The sequence below is a fragment of the Pleurodeles waltl genome, chromosome 3_1, assembly GCF_031143425.1.
Source record: "Pleurodeles waltl isolate 20211129_DDA chromosome 3_1, aPleWal1.hap1.20221129, whole genome shotgun sequence".
Taxonomy (NCBI): Eukaryota; Metazoa; Chordata; class Amphibia; order Caudata; family Salamandridae; genus Pleurodeles; species Pleurodeles waltl.
Window position 1 is genome coordinate 1632642891 of NC_090440.1, and position 23855 is coordinate 1632666745.

The 23855-nt window shown below is 46.4% G+C and overlaps 1 protein-coding gene across 4 annotated transcripts in view; it reads left to right on the top strand.

Moving 5' to 3' along the window:
• Positions 1–23855, top strand: part of UBR3 (ubiquitin protein ligase E3 component n-recognin 3) — a 1605611-nt gene that overhangs the window by 482882 nt on the left and 1098874 nt on the right. For all 4 annotated transcript variants that reach the window (XM_069225311.1, XM_069225312.1, XM_069225313.1 and 1 more), the window contains exon 16: positions 8191–8324. In XM_069225311.1, the coding sequence (XP_069081412.1) occupies positions 8191–8324 (134 nt within the window). The remainder of the gene's footprint in view (positions 1–8190; positions 8325–23855) is intronic.

Consider the following 23855-nt stretch of genomic DNA (forward strand, 5'->3'; position numbering starts at 1 on the left):
CTCACCTTCCTGATGTGTGCTCCTTTTGAATCGCTACACAGCTGCCCACTGTGGCTTCGTACCCAGGCAAATAATTCTCTTTGGACTGTATGTATACGTGAATTATAATTAATTTAGCAAGTGCGTTGTAATATAGGGGATAACTGAATGCACAAGTAATTGCTATATCGGTTGGCTAAGGATGATGTCAGACCACCTTAAATTACAGGACTGACCCTCGTTGCCTTGGTTGTATTGTATTTGCTGCTGATTGGGGTGGAACAGATGCTGTGGTGCTGTTTGCAATGGGGGTGGTCGAGAGTGTACTGGTGTTCAAATGTGACACGTCAATTTGGGTTATAACTCTGCATGACTGTGCAGTTGTATTTCGTTTTAAATGCAATAAACATACATTTTTTTAAATTAATTACTGTATTTGTCCATTGGAATGGGAATATCTCTTGTAGATTTGTTGCTTCTTTTAGGTGCTCATGAAATTTAATATTTGCTATTTTGCAAAATTCTGTTTAATACATGAAGCTCTTCCATACCGTTCTAGCTCAACCATTAGAGTTAGGATAGATCCAGCAGGGCATGTCATTGCTTGATAGCATCCACGTACATTGATAGCTTAGTTGCTGTTAATCATTGAATGCTCTCGTTTCTGAAGATTCTTTCTGCTAATAATTCCACTGAGAGTGCAGAAGGCAGAGTAAGAGAGTGTGTATCCTTGCCTGGTACCTCTGTCTAACTATGATGCCTCTAGTAAACAAGCTCTAACCTTCACTGTTGTTGTTAAATAGCTATTGATGACCCATTGTAGGAAGAGGGCTATGTATATACTATATCAAAATGAGAAATAGTGTGTAAAGAGTCCAGGGATTCCCCAGAGGTTTGACAGAGGCTGAAATAGATAATACTAATGCTCCATTGTGGTAGTGTGGTCGAGCAGTTAGGCCTTATCAGAGGGTAGTGTTAAGCATTTGTTGTACACACACAAGCAGAAGCACACGCTCATTGACTTAACTCCAGACCAATAGAATTTATATAGAAAAATAGGTTTTGTTAATTTATTTCTATAACCGCAAGATTCAATTTGCAGGTAAGTACATTAAATGAAAGGTACTTTGCATACATATGATCAGGACTTTGAATAGAGTCGACAATGTATCATGTTTTCCTTAAAATCGCAAAAAGCTATTTTAGAAGTGGACACTGCATTTTTCAACAGTTCCTGGGGGAAGAAAAGATAGTACAGTTTTGCAGGTAAGTATACAACTTACAGTTCTTATCTCTGGGGTGTAGGTAGTCCGTTGTTGGGGGTTCAAGTTAACCCCAAACACCCACCACTAGCAACACGGGCCGGTCAGGTGCAGAGGTCAAGGAGGAACCAAATTAACGTGGGCTCCTATGGAGACAGGGGGTACTCTGAATCCGGTCAGCCTGCAGGTAAGTACCCGCGACTCGGAGGGCAGACCAAGGGGGGTTCAAGAGGGCACTGGAGGGGCCCCAAGTAGGCACCAAATACGCATGCTCAGCGGCACTAGGGCGGCCGGGTGCAGGGTGCAAATGTAGCGTTGGTTTTTCAATGCAACTCTATGAGGGAACCCTGGGGGGTCACTGAGGCTGCAGATAAGGTCCAGGGGGGCTTCTAGGGCAAAACACCGGCTGGTCAGGGAGGAGGGCCGCCTGCTGGTCGATGCTGCACCGGGGTTCAGTTTCTCCAAGGCCTGGGGGCTACTGGTGCAGTGTGTCCTTTAGATGTCAGATAGGTTCATCTGGAGCTCGCAGTCGCGGGGTCCTCGGGATTCCCTCTGCAGGCGGTGTTGTGGAGGTTTGGAGGGGTCAACCCAGGGTGGGCTCTTGCTCTCAGTTGCCTGGGAACCCTTTCTTGCTGGGTGGACCACCTGGACACGGGCCTTGGGTGTCGGGTGCACAGGGGTCAGGACTCATGCATCTAGAGTGAGGTGGGAGTCCCTAGTTGTAGGTTTCTTCAGACAAAGCCGCTGTCCTTGGGAGTTCTTGGTCCTTTTGGGTGTAAGGCAGTCCTCTGGAGTTGGCAGAGGTCGCTGGATGCTTTGCTGGTCTTTTTGCAAGTTCTTTGAAGCAGGAGACAGGCCGGTAGGGCTGGGGACAAAGCAGTTGTTGTCTTCCTTCTTCTCTGCTGGGGTTTTCAGCTTAGCAGTCCTTCTTCTTGTAGGTGGCCAGGAATCTGGTAAGCTGGGTTCAGGGAGGCCCTTAAATCCTAGATTTAGGGGCATGTTAGGGGTCAGAGGGCAGTAGCCAATGGCTACTGTTCCTGAGGGTGACTACACCCTCCTTGTGCCCACTCACTTTGGGGGGGGGTGGAGGGGGGACATTCCTATCCCTATTAGTCCCTGTCCTCCAAACCAAGATAGAGGATTCTGCAGTGAGGGGGTCACCACAGCTCTGGACACCCTGAAAGTGGCAGGCCGGCACAGACCGGTCAGTCCTACACCAACAGTTGGGCTAACATACAGGGGGCATCTCTAAGATGCCCCCGGGGTGCATTTTACAATAAATCCCACACTGGCATCAGTGTGGGCTTATTGTGCTGAGAAGTTTGATATCAAACTTCGCAGTATTTAGTGTAGCAATTATGGAACTGTGGAGTTCGTTTTGACAAACTCCCAGACCAAATACTCAATATGGCCACACTTTACTTGCAGTGTCTAAGAATGGACTTAGACACTGTAGGTGCATATTGCACATGCAGCTATGCCCTCACCTGTGGTATAGTGCACCCTGCCTTAGGGCTTTAAGGCCTGCTAGAGGGCTGACTTACATATGCCACAGGCAGTAGTTTGTGGGCATGGCACCCTGAGAGGGATGACATGCCGACTTTGCCTTTTTCTCCCCACCACTACACACAATCTGCCAGACAGTGTGCATGTGCTGAGTGAGGGGTCCCCTAGGGTGGCCATATATATCCTGCAACCCTTAAAGACCTTCCCTGGCCACAGGGCACTTGGCACCATGGGTATCTTTTACAAGGGACTTAACTGTGTGCCAGGGCTGTGCCAATTGTGGAAACAAAGGTACAGTTTTAGGGAAAGAACATTGGTGCTGGGGCCTGGTTAGCAGGGTCCCAGCACTATTCCAATCAAAGTTGGCATCAACACTAGGCAAAAAAGTGGAGGGTGGGTGGGGGTGGCTAACCATGCCAACAGTGGCACTTTCCTACACCCATTCTTTGAGTCCTATCCTTAGGCAGAAGGCTGGCATTGCTCGATGCGGGGACAGCCTGAGCATGCCATTGAATGTCTTCTTGGCATTGAGCAAGAGCAGCAGCACCTCCTTTTTCGCTGGGTGAATATTATTGATCACGTGCACTTGTTTTTTGGCATTGTCACTGCAGGTTCTGCAGGGTACAAATCTGGTATGGTCCCGGTTATTAAGACCTGTGATGATTACTTATCCTGGTCGCAAGTATACATGAGAACAGTTTAGCGTCTACATTTAATAGTGACATTAGTATGTCTGAGCTGCACAGTTCTTACCCTTTTTCTGGTTTAGGAATAATTAAAATTATAGCTTGGGTCATTGACTCTGCGATTTTCATTTGTTATGAGAATTTAATAATGAGGCAGATCAGTAGGGGACCAAATGTTGGCAGAAGGTTTTTATAAAAGAGTGACATAAATCAATCAAGGCAGTAAGATGAATTTGTTATGAGCCCATTTATTGTTTGTTTGGGCCTCTTCAGTCCTCCGTCTGTGCAGTAGTGAGGGTTTCCCTGGGAGTGGTTGAGAGACATTAATCAATCTTGCCTGTAGATGTGACTTTGGGCGTGTGCAGCTCTTCAGGCTATTCTGGAACAGTTTGTCCTGATCCCTAGCTCATATTCGATCCTCTTTGCTTTTGATGGCAGCAATTCTGCCCCCAGCTGTTTTTTTCTAATTTCGCCGACCAATAATTTGCCTGTTTTGTTGCCTCCATCATATAATTGTTTAACCCACAATAATGCCCATTCAGCTTTGTGTGTGTTGAGTGCATGACCCCGCGTTCTGCCTGCTGAGAGGTTACTCCATATTTTCATGGAATTAATGCATTTGTAAATATTTTGCAGCTCATTCAGTTGGACTTCTAGTGGTTCCCTATCTTCCATTTTCCTTTGTTTAATTTAGCTGAGATTGAAAGTTTCCTTGCACTACTGTCTTTAATGCGTCCCAGATAACTTTCAGAGCTGTGTCTCTGTTGTCATTCTCTTTCCAGTAATATCCTATGTATTTGTGTAGCCCTTTAATTACTTACTAGTTCTACTATAATGAGTCTTTCAGCCTCCATCTCCTGTCTGTTTATCTGAGGTCAATTTTAGTGTTAGTGTAATTGGGGCATGATCTGAGACGGAGAAATGTGCTATATGAGGGCTTCGGTCTTTTAGTAGCATTGTATTGGATGTTAAGGAACAGTATTCCTACATAAGTGCCATACACTGCAGACTAATGAGTAAAATCTGAGTCTTTGGTATGTTGTAGTCACCATTTGTAGTCTAAATCGCTTTGCTTCAGTCATGTTGCCCCCTCCTCAGAGAGGAATCCTGTTTATCCAGATCTCCAAGCTTATTTTTTTTCTGCAGCAATTTTTAGGTATTCCCCATTATGTCTCCATGTGCTCTGTGGAGTATGCCTGTGGTTGCTTTTTAATTAATGTTTCTTGCCCCTTATTTGGAGCATATAGAGACACCACCATGAAAAACTGAAGACAGTGCTTGAGAGTTAGACATAAGTGTTGTCCTTCATTAGCCCGATTTCGTATTACTTCTCCTTCATAGTCTTTGCTTAAAAGGATTGCTAACATTCCCTATTTGTGGCAAAGTACAGCTTGGGGTAGTCAATTGGATTTCAATTGAAAAATACTTTCTTCATCAAATGAGTGGACAGCGGTTTCTTCCTAGACAATTCAGCATATTTAGTAATGCTAATGGTGTAGCTGGGGAGTTACAGTGCCTTTTGTTAATCCTAACTGCCTTAATCATGTCACCTTTCTAGCTAATGTGCTTCGATTCTTCTTGTTTCTGCCTGTTGGGCTCTATTTATATCTACATTCAGCCCTCTTGTGCATCTTTCATCATCCCTGTTGTATCCCCACTTTCTTTATCCAAGCTCCCCACCTAAACCCACAAACATTCAGTCAGTATTAAACAACTTTATTCCTTTTTTAATTCTTAATGCTCCAGCAAAACTCAGTGAATACTGTGGGTTAAACCTGCCCATCTTTTGACTATTTTAGTTGTTGTGACAGATATGCGTACTTCCTTCTTGTTCTCTTTCTCACATCGTCACCCCAACTTCTCTGATGAAGGCCAACTTAGAGCGTGGTCAATAGCATTTTATTGATGCTGGCAGACTTCCTCAGTTTTCTTTACTCATCTTCATCTTGTGTTTTTTTGTGATTACGTTTGTTAATCCGGTGTTTGGAACTTCATTTCACTTAGTTGAGTTGTGCAATATTCCCCAGTATTCCGCAGTAATAAAGTAGTTCTTACATGTTCAGAGACCTCTTCTCTTATCCCCTCCTGTGAGTTTTCTGGTATTTGTTTCTTCTTTCAGTAATCTCTTACAACTAAAAATTAGCTGGAGGGGTTTGACTCCCATTTGTAGGGATCTGTTTAGATTGGAGTTCATTTTTGGCTTTCTTGTAGACTGTACTTTTCTGCAATATTGTCTCCTAGAAATCTTGGTATAATGTTAGTTCATGACCTTCAAATATGATGTATCCTTTCGTGATACTGCCATGATTATCTCCTTGACTTGAAACTGGTGTACTCTTATAATAATGGTCACTGAGGCTGTGTTTCATGTAGTGTCCTGTCATAGGGGTTGGAAGACCCCTCTGCACTTATTGAGCTCTGTGTCTTGATGCATATACCATACTGCCCATTGCATGTCAGATCTTACTTTGGGTTTAATGCTGACTTTCAAGTGTTGTTGTCTGCTCTTGCGTTTGCTTGGGTCTAATATTGGTGTTAACTCACTTTACTTTGAGGTTTCTTGGTTTCTCTGCTTAATTGGTAGAATGTATGTTATTTCAGTAAGTTTTTGCAGTCTTGTTAGTCCAGAACTGTTTTACTTACACCTGTTTGTCACTTCTTGAAAGAGTATTCTCTCATTTATTCTCTGTTGTGGGGACTCTCTGAGAGGGGGAGAGGCTGTCCAACTAGGCAATTGCTTTATGTGCCCCTTATTATCCTTCCTGATCTCTCTTCTCGTAACCTCCTCCCTGTGCGGTTAGGAGGTGTGAGTGTTGTGTGTTACCTTGGGGAGATGAGGATGTGGGACTTTCTTTCCTTATTCATACTGTTGTCTAACCTCTCTTCCCTGTTCTAGCACACCCCTTTAACTTCTGCAGTGCAGTCTCTTCTGTTGTGTAAAGGATTCCTTCAGTTATTTCAGGTCCTCCTCGCTGCCACTCTCAGACCCTTATGGGGGTTGGGTGCCCCAGCCTCCTCCCACCCCCTTGCTGCTGGGCACCACTGCTCATGAAATCCTGTATCTGCCCTCTGCTCTTTTTAAAAACTTTATTAGATCCCTTATTGTGACTGACCAGGTCTGTGTCTTCTAGCCAGTGTGGGGTTCTTCATTTGGGCATGCTGTCTCAGGCCTTCACCCCATTGAGAGAGCTATCCCGGGGCTCACCACTGGTGCTATTTGTATTTGCTGGCTGCACTTTCTTCCTTCCCTCTGTGAGGCACTGGCTATTGTGTACAGGGTTCTTTGGTTTAGTTATTTACCTGACCTGTCTTCATGTACTGTCCATGTTCCACTGAGTTACTGTCTCTGTGTCTCGTCTGTTACTGCTCCTGGTCCCGTCCAACACCCTCTTTCCCGCTCCGGTCATTCCTCACCCTCAACAAACCCTTTATCGAAACCCACTGGCTATGTAGCTCTATTCCAGTGTGGATTATGTGGCAGGGTCCCCACCTCATTTGACTTTTCCCTCCAAAGCTTTTTTATGCTGTTGTGGGTTGCTAATTTAATCTCATTCATTTTCAAGATTTCCAGTGGTGTGGTATCAGCCCAGGGCTCCTTAACACAGCATCAACACTACAAAGCAGTGTTGCCTTGTTTATCACCCAGTCCTTCTGATGCTGGACGTGACAGGTGACACCATCTTGGTTCTCTCATTGGACTGCCTTGTGTCTACTTTTACCTGCTGTAATCCTATCCTAAGCTTTCTCATCCAGTCAAATGGGACTTTGAATACTGCTCATTGCAGTGTCTGTTGTGATCTAGCCCTTTCCATCCCTCACTGGCCAGAGGTGAGCTATAGAATACGTCGTCCGTGTGGGTGGGGAGAGAAAGATGTCTTACTTCTATGGTATCTTGGACATGCCCCCTCATGAATTTTTTAAATACAGCTTGCATTAATGTTATGTGACATTAAGACATATGCATTGTATTCTTATTTGAAAAAGAATTAAGATTCTAAATGAAACTTTAACGACTCAAGAATAAAATCTAAGCACTGGTATTCAGTACGAGGATATTTGTGTGGCGGATTGGAGGGTCATTAAATGTGTAAACAGTGTTGAGCAAATAACATTTTGGGGAGGATGGAGCCTTCAGTATGCTTCCTCTATGGCTGCACTTTACATTCATGAAGGGGAAGATGCTCAGTCCTGGACATCTCCACTTTGTGAGTGGTTACTGCCTGCTTTGACAGGTCAAAGTACTCAACTACTCAATCAGTGGTTTGCAACCAAAATTGAAGTCACATACGACTGATGTATGCCATTACAATTCAGAAGGAATAAGGGAAATACCCTCTTCAAGCTCCCACACACCCCATCATTCAAATCATAATCAGTTGTAGAGTGCATTTTGATAGTCATTAAGTAACTTCCAGTACAAAACATGTTCTTTGTACTTTGTGACTTGGTGTTTTTGTGGCAGCAATGGCTGTGATATTGCTAAGCACAGGCTTAGTGAATGCTCAAAGGCCTAATACTCGAGGTCCTTCAATACCACTGTGTGATAATGTTAATCTCCTTGCAGCATCAGGATAGCCATTGAGAAAAATACAGACCCTTCAAAAAATCTTACTGGTTTTGAACAAGGAAGTGTCTGTTATTGTGTCTACAAGCCTGACATTACTAAATGTCTATAAGCTCGTTAACACTTTGTATGTCATCTTTTTATGTTTTAATTATGAGAGTTTTATTTTAATTAGTGTCTTAATTTTATACAGATTTAAAGTTGTTGATGTGTTAACAATGGCATCGCAGCACCAAAACACAGTCCTTGATCCAGAGAATGAGCGATCCATGCTGGAAGGAGCCCTAACATTTCTTGTAATTCTGTCAAGTCTTCGCTTACACTTGGGTAAGAGACTAGAATAACTGAAAGCTATTGTTGTATCTTTAAGGTAGTGTTCTATTAATCTGAATGTTTTCATATAACGTCTCATACACAATATGATTGCTCATGATTTTTTTTCCAGCATTTTGTTTTGTAAGAGATAATCCAGAATATTATCTCACTGCTGTTGAGAAGACAGTTTGTAGTGACCCAATACCTCAAATTGCCCTTTTAAGGGGGCAGGGCACACTCTGGCCAGGTTTTGTAGCTCAAGCGAATAGATTTTTTCATTGACAGCTGATGCGAATATGAGAAAATCAAACAACACAACAACGTATGTCCTAGGTATATATGAATTACGCAGACATATTTTATCATGACGTTTTTTCTGTCAGAAAACTCAGAGGTGATTATGTGAGGAACTTCAGGCACTGTACTGTAGACATTGGCACACACCAATATTGCTCATGCCTCTTAATAGTTCTAGACAATATCTGTAACATTGTGTGATGTCATTATAACAACAAATGCAATAAAAATTAAATTCAGCAATCAGAACAAAATAGAAATTAAGACAGACTTGTCATTTCATTGATTTTATCTCAAGACACTAACCTTATTTCAACCTGCTTTACTTCTAGTTGGATGTTAGTAACGGTATTAATAAAACACTCATAAATCACATGTACTATTTGTAGGAAGGTATCCCCACACTTTTTGCCTGATATTGATGCTGACTTTGAGAGTGTGCTGGGATCCTGCTAACCAGGCCCCACCACCAGTGTTCTTTCCCTAAACTGTACCATTGTCTCCACAATTGGCAGACCCCTGGAACACAGCTAAGTCCCTTGTAAAAGATGCTAGTGGTACCACGGGCTCTGTGACCAGGGAGGGTCCGTAAGGGCTGCAGCATATATTGTGCCACCCTGAGGGACCCCTCAACAAGCACACTGCCATTGCAAATTGTGTGTGCTGGTAGGGAGAAAAAGGTAAAGTCGACACAGCACCCTTTCCATGGTGCCATGTCCACAAACCACTGCCTGTGGTATAGGTAAGTCAACCCTTTAGCAAGCCTTACTACCCTAAGGCAGGGTGCAGTTTACCACAGATGAGGGCATAGCTACATAAGCAATGCGCCCCTACAATGTCTAAGTCCATTTTTAGACATTGTACATGCAATGTGGCCATATTAAGTAAATGGGCTGGAGAGTTTGAGATTACGAACTCCACAGCTCCATGATGGCTTCACTAAAAACTGGGAAGTTTGGTATCAAACTTCTCACCACAATAAACCCACACTGATGTCAGTGTTTGATTTATTGTACAATGCACCCAGAGGGCATCTTATAGATGCCCCCTGTATTTTAACCAGCCCTTTAGTGTAGGGCTTACCAGTCTGTGCCAGCCTGCCACTAAAAGACAGGTTTCTGACCTCATGGGGTGAGAGCCTTTGTGCTCTCTAAGGCCAGAAACAAAGCCGGCTCTGGGTGAAGGCGCTTCACACCTTTACCCCCCGCTCCCTGCAGGACCTGTAACACTTGACAGTGAGCCTCAAAGACTCAGGCCTCCTGTAACCGTGCCCCAGGTCAGTCCAGCTAGTGAAGTTGCCTGCCCCCCAGGCAGAGCCCAACTTTTGGTGGCAAGTTCAACTGGAAAATTAGGTGAAACGGGGAGGACTGACCACTTCAGCTAGGACCACTCATAAGGTATCCAGAACTGAAGTGACCCTCTCCCTGCAGATTTCTCCATCTTGGTTTGAAGGACGGGGACCAATGAGGTAAGGAGTGTGCCCCCCTCCCCTAAAGGAGTGGCAACAGGAAGGGGATAACCACCCTCAGGGACAGTAGCCATAGGCTCCCACCCTCTCACCCCTGCAACACCCTTAAATCTAGGATTTAAGGGCTCCCCTGAAGAGATTCCTGGTGACCTCAACAAAAAGAAGAAAGAATAAGGACTGCTAAGCCGAACCCCCAGCAGAGAAGACTCCAGATGACAACTGACTTGACCCCCGCCCTACTGGCCTGTCTGGAGCTTTAAGGACTCGCCAAAAGGCGACACATCCAGCAGGGCCAATGACCTCTCCAAACCCCCAGAGGACTGCCTGCCCACCAGAAGACCAAGAACTCTAAAGGACAGCGGCCCTGTCCAGAAGAAACATTCCAAAACGACTCCAGAACTGCCCCGGATCCGCGAGTCTTGCCTACTCTGCACCCGACGCTCACGGCCCATGTCCAGGTGGCCCACCGGTCCTGAGCAGGTACCCAGGCCATTCTTGTGTCCACTCTCGGTTGACCTCTCCTGGCCAACAAGACGACGCCTGGAGCCTAAATCCGAAAGCCCCCTGATCCTGAGAGAACGGGAAGAAGATTCCTGATGCGTAAAGGTACCCCTGCACCCACAGCCCCCTGGCCTTGGAGAGTCCGACCACCAGCCCAGCAACCTTCAGCAGGCAGCACTCCTCCTTGTCCAGTCTGTGGTTTTCAGGAACTGACCCCCTGAACCCAGCCTGCAGCATCTTTGTGACCCCCCCACGGTTCTGATTTGAAAAGCATTGGAAGCCCGACGCTTTGTTTGCACCCTGCACCTGGCCACCCCAGTACCGCTGAGGGCTTGTGTTTGGTGCTGACCTGTGAATCTCCCCCCCACAGTGCTCACCTAAACCCCCCAAGTCTGCCCTCCTAAGTCGTCGGTACTTACCTGCTATTTCTGAGTGCCCCCAGTCTCAATAGGAATCTCATTCTAAATCTAACTTTGACCTCTGCACCCAGCTGGCCTAATGTTGCTGGTGGTGTAAGTTTGGGGTCAGCTTGAACCCCGATCAGTTGACATCCTAACCCCCAGAGACAGGAAATGTAAGTTGAGTAATTACTGCAGAAGTGAACTAACACTCCACCCCTCTTGCCTCCCCCCGCCAAGAGCTATTCTGAAAATTGCACTGTCAACTTTTAGAAGTGAAAAGTGTTACTTGCCTATAAACCGTTGTCTTTGCCAAACCTAAGTAAAGTGCTATTGATACATATGTTCGATACTTACTTGTCAATATACTTACCTGGAACAAGATCTTTTGGGTTCTAGAAATAAAGTAACCAAATATATTTTTCCATTAGGAATACATTGGCCGGGAGTTAGTCATTGAGTGTGTGTTCATTTCTTGACTGTCTGTGTACAACAAATGCTTTGCACTACCCTCTGATAAGCCTAACTGCTCGACCACACTACTACAAAACAGAGCATTAGTATTATCTACTTTAGCCTCTGTTAAGCCTTTGGGGAACCCCTAGATTCTCTGCACACTATATCTCATTTTGATGTAGCATATACAGAGCGAGGGTCCTACACTGTTCTGCTACCCACAGCTACACATATCTAGGCAATTGCAGATGAACGTGTATGACCGTTTGAGGTATGTCATTCCAGATCTTTCATAGCTCAAGAGAGACCATTATCTTGAGGAATCTGCTTCTCTGGCTTGAGTCATAGCATTCCAGTGAGGAAAACAATGCACCAGTGGTGGATAAAGGCTTCCCCATCTTTCTTTGCATCATTCCGTGAAGCATCCTTTTCAGCACTTAGAAATCTCTCTCTTCTAACTTTTATAGTAGCTTATAAAGAAAATCATTACCATTCCTCCTGACTGAGAAGAACATCTAATTGCCCATGGCTTGCTCAACTTTCATCACAGTCAGATTTTGGCAAATCATATGAGAGTCTTGCTAGTTGCACATGCTTGTGAACAAATCTTTTCCTTTCAGAGATAGATGCCTCCCAAATTCAACATCCATTTATAGATTAGTTAAAACAAGAAGGAATTACCTATACTTACATTCCCTGTTCCAGTGATCTGTACTGCACTTTTTACCTAAATGGCATAAGCAATCAGGACACATCCTGAATCAAATGAAGGATGATTTCTGTGCATGTTTGTTTGAAGTCCTAGACTTTTACAGCTTCAGTAGCCCTTCTGGGCAGCCAAAGCCTTCTTAAAGCAAAGAATACATTTGCTGAATTACTTTCCGTTGTAACGTAGAAAAAAAATAATATAACCACACTTTATCATGGTTGGTTAATGCACTAACTTGATTAATTCAAAACACACAAGCACACAAATTAAATGCTACAACTACACCTATAATTTTTTTTTTTAAATTCTGTAATAGCATTTTATGAATATTATTAAAAGTTTATAAGCATAAAAAATATAATACAGTTTGACTGGCTTCATATTTAGATGTCTGGTGAGATTGGTTTAAACCGTTTATGGTTTTGTTTTACGTTTGCAGTATGTAAGGCTTTTACAGAGGTGATGTCATCTGCACCACACTTTTGAAAGTGCATTCTAAAGTAATTTTTCATAGACATTTTGAGAATAGTTAAAGACTAATAAAGAGTTCCTTTTTTGTAGTTTTACTCTTGCCTTGCTGTAGGGTAACTATTAACTACTAAACTGTACAGCACAGCTCAAAGGTCACATAATTTTACCTAGGGGTTTAGTTTATAGACTTTCTTTATTTTTATTTTTAATAACAAACTTTATTGGATGTTATCCACCAAAGAAACAATAACCTGCTTGTACAATTCTTATCACCCCCAAATCTAGCTTCTACAGCAAACATAAAGCAAGGCCACATCCTTTGACCTTTGTTCTTCATGCACGGCGAATCTTACACCATTCCGTCCCTACCACTGCACCTAGGGAATTTTCCCTAGCCATTTTCCCCATACTTTATTATGTTTTCGAGGGAAACCCCTGGCCTCATAGATGGACTTCTCCTGTAGAGCTCATCAGCCAACTCCGCAATGCCATTGTGTAAGGGTAGGTGTATTGGATGCCTTCCAGTGGGCCACAATGTCTCTGTTAGCTACTATGAGAGCCGTTCCTAAGCATGTCTTGTCAGCTCTCTTCCCCAGGTACTCTCCAACACCCCTAGCAGGATCATAATAGGGGAGAGCGGAACCGCCCATCCCAAAACCCTTGGAAGTTCAGCCTTCACGGCTGACCTGTAACTTTATGGAGGTGGTAATGCTGGATTGCCCACAGACGCAAAGAAGTAGTAAGTATTCCAGGTGCATTCAGGGCATCCTGCTGGTCCTCTTCTTCAAGAGCTCCCACCCATTCCTCAGATCGGGATCTAAGAGTAGTTAGATCTCCTGGAGTATTAAGGATAAGTGTACAGTACATTTGAAATATTTTCCCTTTGCCCATAGACCCCCATAAGGAGTTTGGCTTCTAGGGGGTTGAACTCCGGCAGGAGGTGCCTCGGGGTACCTGGGTATAAAGGGCATGGCGCAGCTGCAGTTACTTATAAAACTGTGTTTGTGAGTGCAAATTCTAGCTATATTTCCTGAAATGATTTCATACGAGTACCTGACCAGACATTTCCCAGCCTCGACAAGCCAATATTGTTCCACCATGTAAAAAGCCCCGCAACTGTGTTGTGTCTTGGAGCCAAGTAACATGCCAGAGAGGTGTTTGTTGTGTACGTTTGTTCAGCCACAGGTTGTGGCACAAAGCTGATCTCCAGGCCAAAGCAGCAGTTTGTTGTCAGGAGCAGCATCCCGTGGGATCGGGGCACCCTAAAGCATGGATAGGAGTTGGGGAAAACCCATTACGGACAGCTCTAAACAGTAGGCAGGGTCGGCCCATCCACCTTTGTACCATTCATGGATCACCAGGAGGTGGGAATGGCAGGTAATACAATTGTCAAACCCAAACCCCCTTCATAAATCGTACGCTGACAATTCTGTCGCGCCAGCCGCGAGTGTGCCCCCTTCCAAAGAAAGGAGGTCACATATCTATCTTGGAGACTGAACCAACTCCTTGGTATGACAACTGAAGTGTTCTGAAATGCATAAAAGAACCACAACAAAACCATCATTTTAAACAGTGCCCCCGACCCAAAATATTTAAGGGTAAATTTTGCCAATTAGCCAGATTTTGTTTGTTTTTCCTGTCTAGGGTCTCTAGATTAAGATTCCACATTAGTTACGGGAGCACGGACATCCATATACCCAGATAGTTTACACTCAGGCGACGGATAGGAATGTCGTTTTGCCAGGAAAAATGATCCCATGAGGTAGCCAGAGGCATCAGCACCAACTAGGAAGGATTCAGCCCGAGTCCCGAGGCTGCTCTAAAGCAGTGAAGGAGATGCAGGCAACGGGGCCCAGAGAGAGCAAGGTTAGCTAAATAGAGAAGGACATCATCCGAAAACAGGGCAATGCGATCTTCCCTTCCATCTCTCCCTTCCCAACTCTGAACCAAAGGGTCGGTATGAATCAAATATGCCAGGGTTTCAAACGCAAGTGCAACTAGAATGCAATATAGAGGGCACCCTTGCCGGGTTCCTCGTCTAATGGGAAAGGAGGCAGACAGGACTCCATTGATTTGCACTCTAGCTATGGGACATGAGTGTAGAGCCCAAACCAATCTACAGAAGCGGAATTCCAGCCCCGACCAGTACCGCCCCAGTCCACCGTATCAAATGCCTTCTCAAAATCAAGAAATAATAATGCTAAATTAGTTGGAAGGTGGTGTCGGTGGGCAAGGGCCAAATGGAGGCGTTGGATACAATGGCTCATGCTCCACTCCGGCATGAAGCCGCATTGATCTGTGTGGATCAGAGTAGGGAAGACACGCCTCAGTCTAGAGGCCAATATGGTGCAAATATCTTGATAAGAGATGGCCCGATAAGTCGCACTCAACACTGAGGGAGGCTGGGTCTTTGTAATTAACACAATGTTGCTGCGTCAAGCTCGGGTGGAAAAGAGCCAGTATGGGCTACCTACTTATAACGATCTAGTAGTTTAGGAACTAAATTTCACAAAATGGGGTATAATATTCCTTCAGGAAGCTGTCTGGTCCAGGAGTTTTCCCCAGAGCCATCTCCGTGAGAGCCACAGTAATTTCATTATCTGAAAGGGATTCATCCAGCATCTGAGTCTCGGAGCTGGAAATGCAAGGGGAGGGGCAGTTCCTTAAGGAATAGCTTAGACTATTCTGAGTCATGCTGCGATGGGACGCTGTAGAGTTTACGGTAGTATTGCGCAAATGTCTGTGCTATTTCAGGTGATGTGTGTACTTTGTTACCAGTACCATCCACAATTTCGAGTACAATCCTAGATGACTGTTGATGAGAGACAAGCCAGTATAAAGTTTGACATTTTTGTCCCACTATCCATATATATTTGCCAGCTTAGCTCTCCATATGTGTTTGGCTGCATCAAGAGAGATCTGATGTATCTCATCCTGTATGAAACCCAGAGTCCATTCTGTATGTGCCCCTTGCAATATTAGTCTCTAGCAGAAGAGCCTGAGTTTTCAATCGAGTAATTTCGAGCAGCCAAGCTTTTCCCCGCTCTCTCAAGTGATCCTCAGCATATCGTAGCTTTGCTGGGAGCCCAAATGGTGCAAGCAGCAGACACTAGCCCCTATTGTCATTAAAGTAATGTTGAATCTCCCTCTCCAGGGCCTGGACATAGGTTTTGTCTTGGAAGTACTGTGCGTTAAGACGCCACATTGGGCAAATGCTTTTTCTGGGGGATCCAAGATAGGACAGAATAGGTGCATGATCCTAGATGCCTCTTGGTAAGATTTTGATTTGGGTGATGCAGCAACAGTCTTGAGCGCAGGCATGAGTATCATATCTATGCGTGAGTGTGGTGGGCAGCAGAGGTGTGAGTGAATTGTCACTGTCTTGGGTGCCATATCCACCACGCATCACTTAAGCCTAGTGAAGTGACCCAGTCCGTCAAGTGACGGGCACTTGTGCATCAGGATGCAAAGGAGGCCCGAAGTATCCAGCTCAGGAATCAGAGCTGTGGCAAAGACGCCCCTCTATCAGTGTCAACCTCTGTAGGAGGTGGGGGTAAATTGAATGACAGATCCCAGAGAAAGGTATGAAGTGCCACTGGTGGGCCATATACAAATTAGTGGTGTTGACCCTCTTGCTTGCCCTTAAGGGTTAGAAAGCAGCCTTGAGGGACACCTACTGCGTGAGAAACCACCATAGGGAAGGATCTGTGGAGCACTATAGCTACCCCCCTGGAGCATCTGACATGCCCTGCATCGTATACCCAATCAAATTCCCTACGGGCCAGGAAGGGACAGTGGCTGCCCAGAAGATGAGTCTCTTGCAGCAGTAATACATCTGGGCGAAAGTGGAAACTGCTGCTTCCCTTCATTCTATCTAGTAGGCCATTAAAATTCTATGATAGGACGCATATATGTGTCATACTCCGGGTTGTACAAAGCAATCACAAAGGATGGCGAAGGGGCCCCCAGGTCATTCATCCCCCAGCTCCCAGCTGGAGGTGTTTTTATGTGCATTGGTACAAGCCATGCGGAGTGCCTCTTGTAGCTAAAGTAGGGAAAGAAACCAGTTCATGGAGGTGGAACTTTTGAGGCCTCAAATGTCATACAAGGCTGAACAAACAACATACCAAACATTAAAACGTTACTGAATCCCTCCCACCCTCAAACTCCCACCCCTCCCCATTCTTCCCTCCCAAAAGCATCTGTCACCCCCCCCCATATATTAAAAACATTAGAAGAAAAAAAGAATGGTTATACAAACTTAACACTAGAAAAGTAGCGTGGAGGTGGACCCCTCATTCTAATGGATAAATGGTAGCCATCAGTACAACAATTTGTCTCTCCTTTGTGTGGAACATCACTGCTATGGTCTCCTTCAAGGGTTGTGATCAGTTAGCGACATGGCAGGGCTGCGTCATAGATCGGAGTCAAGGTTGTTAGGAGGTGGGGCATGGAAGTGTCACTCTGGGTCGTCTGCGGTCAGTGGAGTTTCCTCACCAGCTAGTGCTAACTTTTGTATCTTTGACACCTGCAGAGGGTCCCCCGAGATCCGGAGCAGTAGTCCGAGGTAAGTCCCCGGCGTTGCCACCTTGAACAGGTTCTGTGGTGTTGATTCTTTGGTCTTACTCCTGTGTCGGATGGGCCAGGTTTGTCTGACCGCCGCATGTGGGCATCCGACAGACACCGGCGGAGGCATTCTTCTGTGAGCCATTGCCATATCCGCTGTGTCGAAGAAATGTGTTTTATTTGCATGGATTACTTGCAGCCTGGCTGCCAAAAGGAGGTGGTATTGGAGACCCATAGCCCTCAGTTTTTGTTTTACTTCAGTATGCAAGCTCCTTTGCTGTTGGACCTCCCTCGTATAAACTGGGAAAATAAGGACCTTTGCGCGTCTGCAGTGAAGGTCTGGGCATGAATGGGCCTCCCAGAGGACCGCGTCTCTATTACGAAAGTTCAGGTTACGCGCTATCAGTGGCTTAGGTGGAGCTCTAGTTGGTGGCCTCGGCGCCAGTGCACATTGGATGTGCATAACCGTGAACCAGGGTCAGCGGCATCCATTCCTTGATCCAGGCTTTTAGGAAGTCAGCTGTTTGTTAGAACTCTAAGCCCTCCGGCACTCCCACCACTTGTAAGTTGTTTTATAGACTTTTTTTTTAACAAGGGATGGATCCCATGGCTTCTCTGGGTCATGCCATTTTTGAAAGATTTCCCTTCATGTTAAAGTAATATTTATAATTAATGGCAATGTATCAAATATGTAAATACAATGATTTAATTCCACCCTAAAAGTAATACTGTCGAAGGCACATGTAAATACAACTCAGTGTGGCCCAGATTCCTGACAGATGTCTCCTCCCTTACAGATTGGTGACTGGGAGTTCTGGATTGGCCTTATATCCTAAACCTGGTGAGATCTAAATTAGAGTGCAGCAAGTTGTAAGTCTGTAAGGTCTTCTTTCTTGTTAAATAGCCTTTCACCTTCCTTAATTTAAATCTTTTCATTAAACTTTGTGGCTATAGACCTACAGGGTCCCGAAAGACTTTTCCATACCTTTTCTCGGACAGACTTCCTAAAATCTTGATTGTTAATATTCCACAGTATTCGACTTTATGGGGTGAGGCTGATTAGACTCCACTCCTAACAGCAGGACTGTTTCGTAATGTCGGATTTGAATCGGATTAGTTTGTTACTAGTATGAGGCCCATTACCTTAACTGGCTGCCATTCTGTGGCTGTTCTGACTTATGTCATCAGTGTGCCAACCCAAAGTTGGAGAGAAGTGTCTGTACTCCTTAGATGAATAAGAATCCTTTGTTTAAAGTAAAAAAAAAAGACACAACAACCAGATAGCCCATACCTATAGATGACACATCAGTTGGCAAGGGACATTTCCTCTTGTTGGCATAGGAGTGCAGGGCAGTCGACAATGCGTAATAAGTGTACAAGCAGAGTAAGGCCTAAATGGGAGATGTCTTGGTATCTTTACATATTATATTTACAGGGAGCATGATTTTTCCATTGTACTCAGTGATTTGTAAACATTTTCACACCTTGTAATTTAGTGGATTTTATTAGGCTGCCTATCTTTGGCCTTAATTGTACTGCGAGGCATGACCAGGGCACGGGCCTGTCAAAACCTATCCTAGTTGCAGATTCCTTACCTTAGGTTTTCCTCCAGGCATCGGTCTGGGTCTGGAGATTTTTCTCGAGCAGTACCCCTGTGAGTTGTTAGGTGGCATTGGTCGGCTCCGTGATGCACACCAGATATGACGTCATCGGACCTATATAGGCGCCACCCCGGCGCGCTGATGTCAGTTCTTTTCTTTCCGCACCAGCCACGCTCAGATCTGAAGAAAGGCTACCTTTTAAACCACTTTTTGACTGGACTTTTCGACTTTTTGTCAGTGTTTTTTGACACTCCTGGTGTGTCAATATGTTGATGCGGAAGACCGGGTCCAAGCCCTGCACCTCATGTGTTTGTGCTGTTTGGAGGGTTACCACGACCCGAAGTCGTGATTCGAGTGCTGGGCCTCTAATCTGAAAGCTTTGAGGGAGCAGTCCCTAACGCTCATTGTGGCCCGGCGCTCGGCTCCACGTCGCTCCTAGTCTCTGTCACGAGGAAGTCCCCAAGAATGGTCGCAGAGCCCACATTCGTCACCGTCCCACTCCTAGTCCTCGGGACAATCGGGTAAGTCGAGGCACAAGAAGTCAAAGAAGAACAAGCGTTCTTCGACTTCATCTGCTTCCCAACGCAGGAGCATCATCTCCATAGTCCTCTGTATTCAGAGCCTGCTTCTGGGTTGGTTAAGCACCTTCCTGAGTTCCCGGGAGCCGGGGCCACCTCTGCCCAACTCCATCAGTTCTATGAGGCATCCGCCTCATATTTGGGCAGTCCGACTCTGTCTGTGCGTCTTTGGGCCCGCGGAGTCAGCAGGGATCACCTCGGGTTCAGGGCAGTGGCTTTGGCTCAGGTCCGGGTGGGGGACCAGGGATCCGTTCTGGATCCGAACTGCCGTCGTCGTGCCATCCCGACCTCTCCTGACGGTTCCAACGTTGACGCTGGTGGCGCTGCCCATGTCCCCGGTCGGCCTCGACCCCATCCTCATTCCTGACTCCAGCACGGAGCCTGGACCGACATCTCATGACGCCAATTCCAGCTTTGGCAGGGACCTTGCCCCCAAGGTCCGATCCTGACCCTTATTCTTATGGATTGGGGTATGGTGCGGATTGGGAGGGATTGCTTGACCCCTTAGAATACTAGTTTGAAGACTCTAAGGACTGACATACCTACCAGGGTGAAGCCAGTGGTTTGGACACTTCCCTCATGCTGACATACTTTCTCCCCTTACCATAGCTACAGAGGAGGGAGCGCCTATTCCATGGTGGTGTGAAGAGCGGCCGAGGTCCTGAGCCTCGAACTGCCTTCACTGGCATTCAGGACTAACATCCGGACTGAGGTGCTTCTTCTGAACCTCTTTTGCCCTTTAATGAAGCCTTCATTGATGTCCTGATGTGGACTTAGTTCAAACTCAGCACCGGGGCTCCTGTTAACAGGACAATCGCCCGCCACCAACACCCGATTCCTGAGTGCTTGGTTATCCAAACCTCCAAGTGCATTCCCTTCCGCATCCCCAGAAAGGCAAGAGCCTCGATCAGCTTGTGAAGAAGATACTTTCTTCCTCCAGCCTGGCATTGCGGTCCGTGAACACCACATGCCTTTTGGGCCATTACACTGATACTTTATGGGACAGGGTTGCGCAGGTGCTGCCACAGGTTTGCGAGGAGGCCGGCCCATTCTCTCCCAAGCTGTTGCTGATGGGAGAGATGCAGCAAACTTCACAATATGATCTGGACTGGATATGACCCACGAGGTAGATCGGTTGCATTGACGGTGGCCTTAAGGTGTCTTGCTTCGTTGAGGATGTCTGGCTTTTCGGAGGATGTTCAATCCACGCTTATGGCCATGCCCTTTGATGGCACCCTTCTCTTTGGAGGCAATGCAGACTCTGCGCTCGAGCTCTTTAAGGAGTCCCGGGCTGCGTCCAGGTCCTTGGGCCTCTCAGCTGCCCCAAGCCCCCCTCCGTCTGCTTTTCGCACCTTTCGTGGCTACGGAAGGGCCGCCCAACCACAACTGTTTCCCTCCAGCCACTGTGCCGCGCATACTACGCAGCCGGGGATGTGGGATCCAACATCCTCGTGGATCAGGGAGCCAGTGGTCTGCGCCCTTCCCGTTGCAGCCTCCAAACCTTCCTAGTCTGACGCTTCCCCATCAGGGACCAGTCGGAGGCAGGATACAACATCACCTGCCTCGCTAGCAATTCATCACGTCAGACAGATGGGTTTTTCAAATAGTCCAGTGGGGCTACTCCTTCCCCTTCTGGACTGCACCTCCATCCATGCCACCATCCTACGATCGGATAACAGAGGATCACTTGGCACTTCTCTGCGAGGAGGTTACGGCTCTATTGGCCAAGGGAGCCAAAGAGAAGGGCCTCTGTGCTAGAAGTAGGCTGTAGATGTTATTCCCGCTACTTTATGGTGTCCAAAAAGGACAAGGTACTCCGCTTTGTCCTAGACCTCCGGAGAAGTTCAAAATGCTCACTTTGGCTCATGTCCTATCTGCCCTGGACTCATGAGGCTGGATGGTAGCGTTGGACTTGCAGAACACAAATTTCCATATTCCTGTCCTGCCTACCCTCAGACGTTAATTGAGGTACACTGTAAGCCACAAGCATTTTCAGTTTACCATGCTCCCCTTTGGCCATCCCAGCGCCCCTCATGTGTTCACCAAAGTGATGGCGTCGGTCGCAGCTCATCTGCGCAGGTCAGATGTTTCCGTCTTGCCCTACCTTGACGACTGGCTGTTGATGGCGTGCTGGCCCCAGGCTGTCATGTCCCACTTCCAGACTACATTTACCGGGGTTCACTATAAATGTGCTGAAGTCACACTTGACTCCCTCTCAGATGCTCTTTCATTGGAGCTGTTCTGGATACAGAACAGTTTCGGGCCTATCCTCACGAACTGCAAGTCCAGGATATTCAGTCTGTGATACTGATGACTGAGTATCTATCCGATTTCATTGAGAATGACTCTGAGGCTGGTGGGCCTCATGGTCTCCTGCGTCCTGCTAGTGACACATGCAAGATGGCATATGAAGGTTCTGCAGTGGGACCTGAAGTTTTCACTGGGTGCAGCATCAGGCGAATCTCTCTGACATGGTCCAGATCTCAGAGGGAACTACATAAGATCTGCAGTGGTGGCTCTTGAACTTCTATTGGGTCAGAGACGGATCCTTCTTCTTTTCCCAACCAGTGACAGATGCGTCACTCCTGGGATGGGGTGGCCACATGTGAGAGGCGGAGATCAGAGGTGTCTGGTCTCCAGCAAAGTCTGAGCTCTACATCAGTCGTTTGGAGCTTAGGGCGACCAGGCTAGAATTGAAAACATTCCTTCCCTCTCACAAAGGGAAAGTAGTGCAGGTGTACGGACAACACCACTGCCATGTGGTACTGCAACAGGCAGGGCTGGATGGTGTGTTGTGGACCCCTTGTCAGGAGGCTATGCGCCTCTAGGCATGGCTGGAACATCAGGGCTTTTCCATGGTGGTGCAACAGCTGGGGGGTTCTCTGAACACCAGAGCGGGCAAACGCAGCTGATAATGCCTGGTTTTTCACGAATGGTGTCTCCATCCGAAGGTGGCGCAAGGTCTCGTCCCAGTAATGGGGAGAGCCTTGGTTAGATCTTTTCACGTCCGCAGAGAACGTGCAATGTCACCTGTTTTGTGTGTTGGAGTTTACAAGGCGGCACTCGCTCGGCGGCGCTTTTCGTCTCAAGTGGAACTCAGGCATTCTGTAAGCCATATCACTTCTGTCCAGAGTCCTCAAGAAGATCAAGAACAACCGGACCTAAGTGATCCTTATGGCTCTGGACTGGGCATGAAGACTGTTATCCTGAGCTGTTTCCATGGCCATCGATCCTCTGATCAGACTGCCCCTTCAAGAGTGTCTTTTGTCACAGCAGCAGGGGATGGTTCTCCACCAGAACCTTTCCAGTCTCCTCCTCCTTGCTTGGAGATTGAGCAGCTGCATCTTTTGACCTTACCCCTAAGTCTGTAACATTATCCTGGTAGCCTGGTGTCCCTCCACCAAAATGGTATATGCCTTTTTGTGCAAATGTGTGGCATGGTGAATAGACAAGTCTGTCAGCATTCTTTCTGCCCCTCTCTCGGAGGTCCTATTGTTTATACTTTCTTTGGCTCGGCAGGGCTCTGCTTTGGGCACCCTCAAATGTTATTTGTCTGCTATTTCTGCTTTTCTGAGATTTCCTGACCAACCCTCCTTGTATAACTCTCCTATTGTTGAGATTCATGAAGGGTCTCACCCATATGTTTCCTCCTTCACCATTCTTAATGCCTCAATGGGATTTGAATCTGGTTCTTACTTTTCGAATATTTGCCCCCCCCCCCCCCCCCCCCCCTCCCTGAACTTACCCAAGAACTGCCAGTGCAGACTGCGTGAGTGCCAGGTCCCCTTTTTACTGCATGTGGCGAGTGTAAGTCACCCCCAAGGCTGGGTGCATCCAGTGACATGTGAGGGCATATATGCGTTAGCACATATATGCCCCTGCTATGTCTCGGTCGATTCTGAGACATAGTAAGTGCACAGGGAAGCCATTGAAATGCATGTGCCGGACACTGGTCATTAAGAGTTCCCCAGCTACATGATGGCTTCTCTGAATCCTGGGATGTTTGGTATCAAACATCTCAGAATAATAAATCCTCACTGACCCCAGTGATGAATTTATTAATAAATGCACACAGGGGGCACGTTAAAGGTGCCCCCTGAAAACCTACCGTCTATTAGTGTGTTGACTGACTAGTCCTGACCAGTTCAGCTACCACAGACACATTTCTGGCCTCCCAAGGTGAGAGCCACACCTCTCATGGGCCTGAGACAAAAGCCTGCATTAGGTAGGGATATGACCTCCTCTCCCAGGCAGGATGGACATTCTAGGACTGGGAGCTTCGAACCTTGCCACCTTTTGTAATGCGACCTAGGTCTCTCTAGATGGTAGAGGTGACCAACCTCCCTGACATGAACCCCTCTTTTAGCAGCATCACAGGCATTAAAATTGGTTAAATTAGGAGGTGTGTCCACTTCATGCCAATCCCACCCCTAAGGTGGACAAGCTGAAGTGGACACTGATTTTTTAATTCCTCCATCTTTTTGGAAGGAATTAGGCT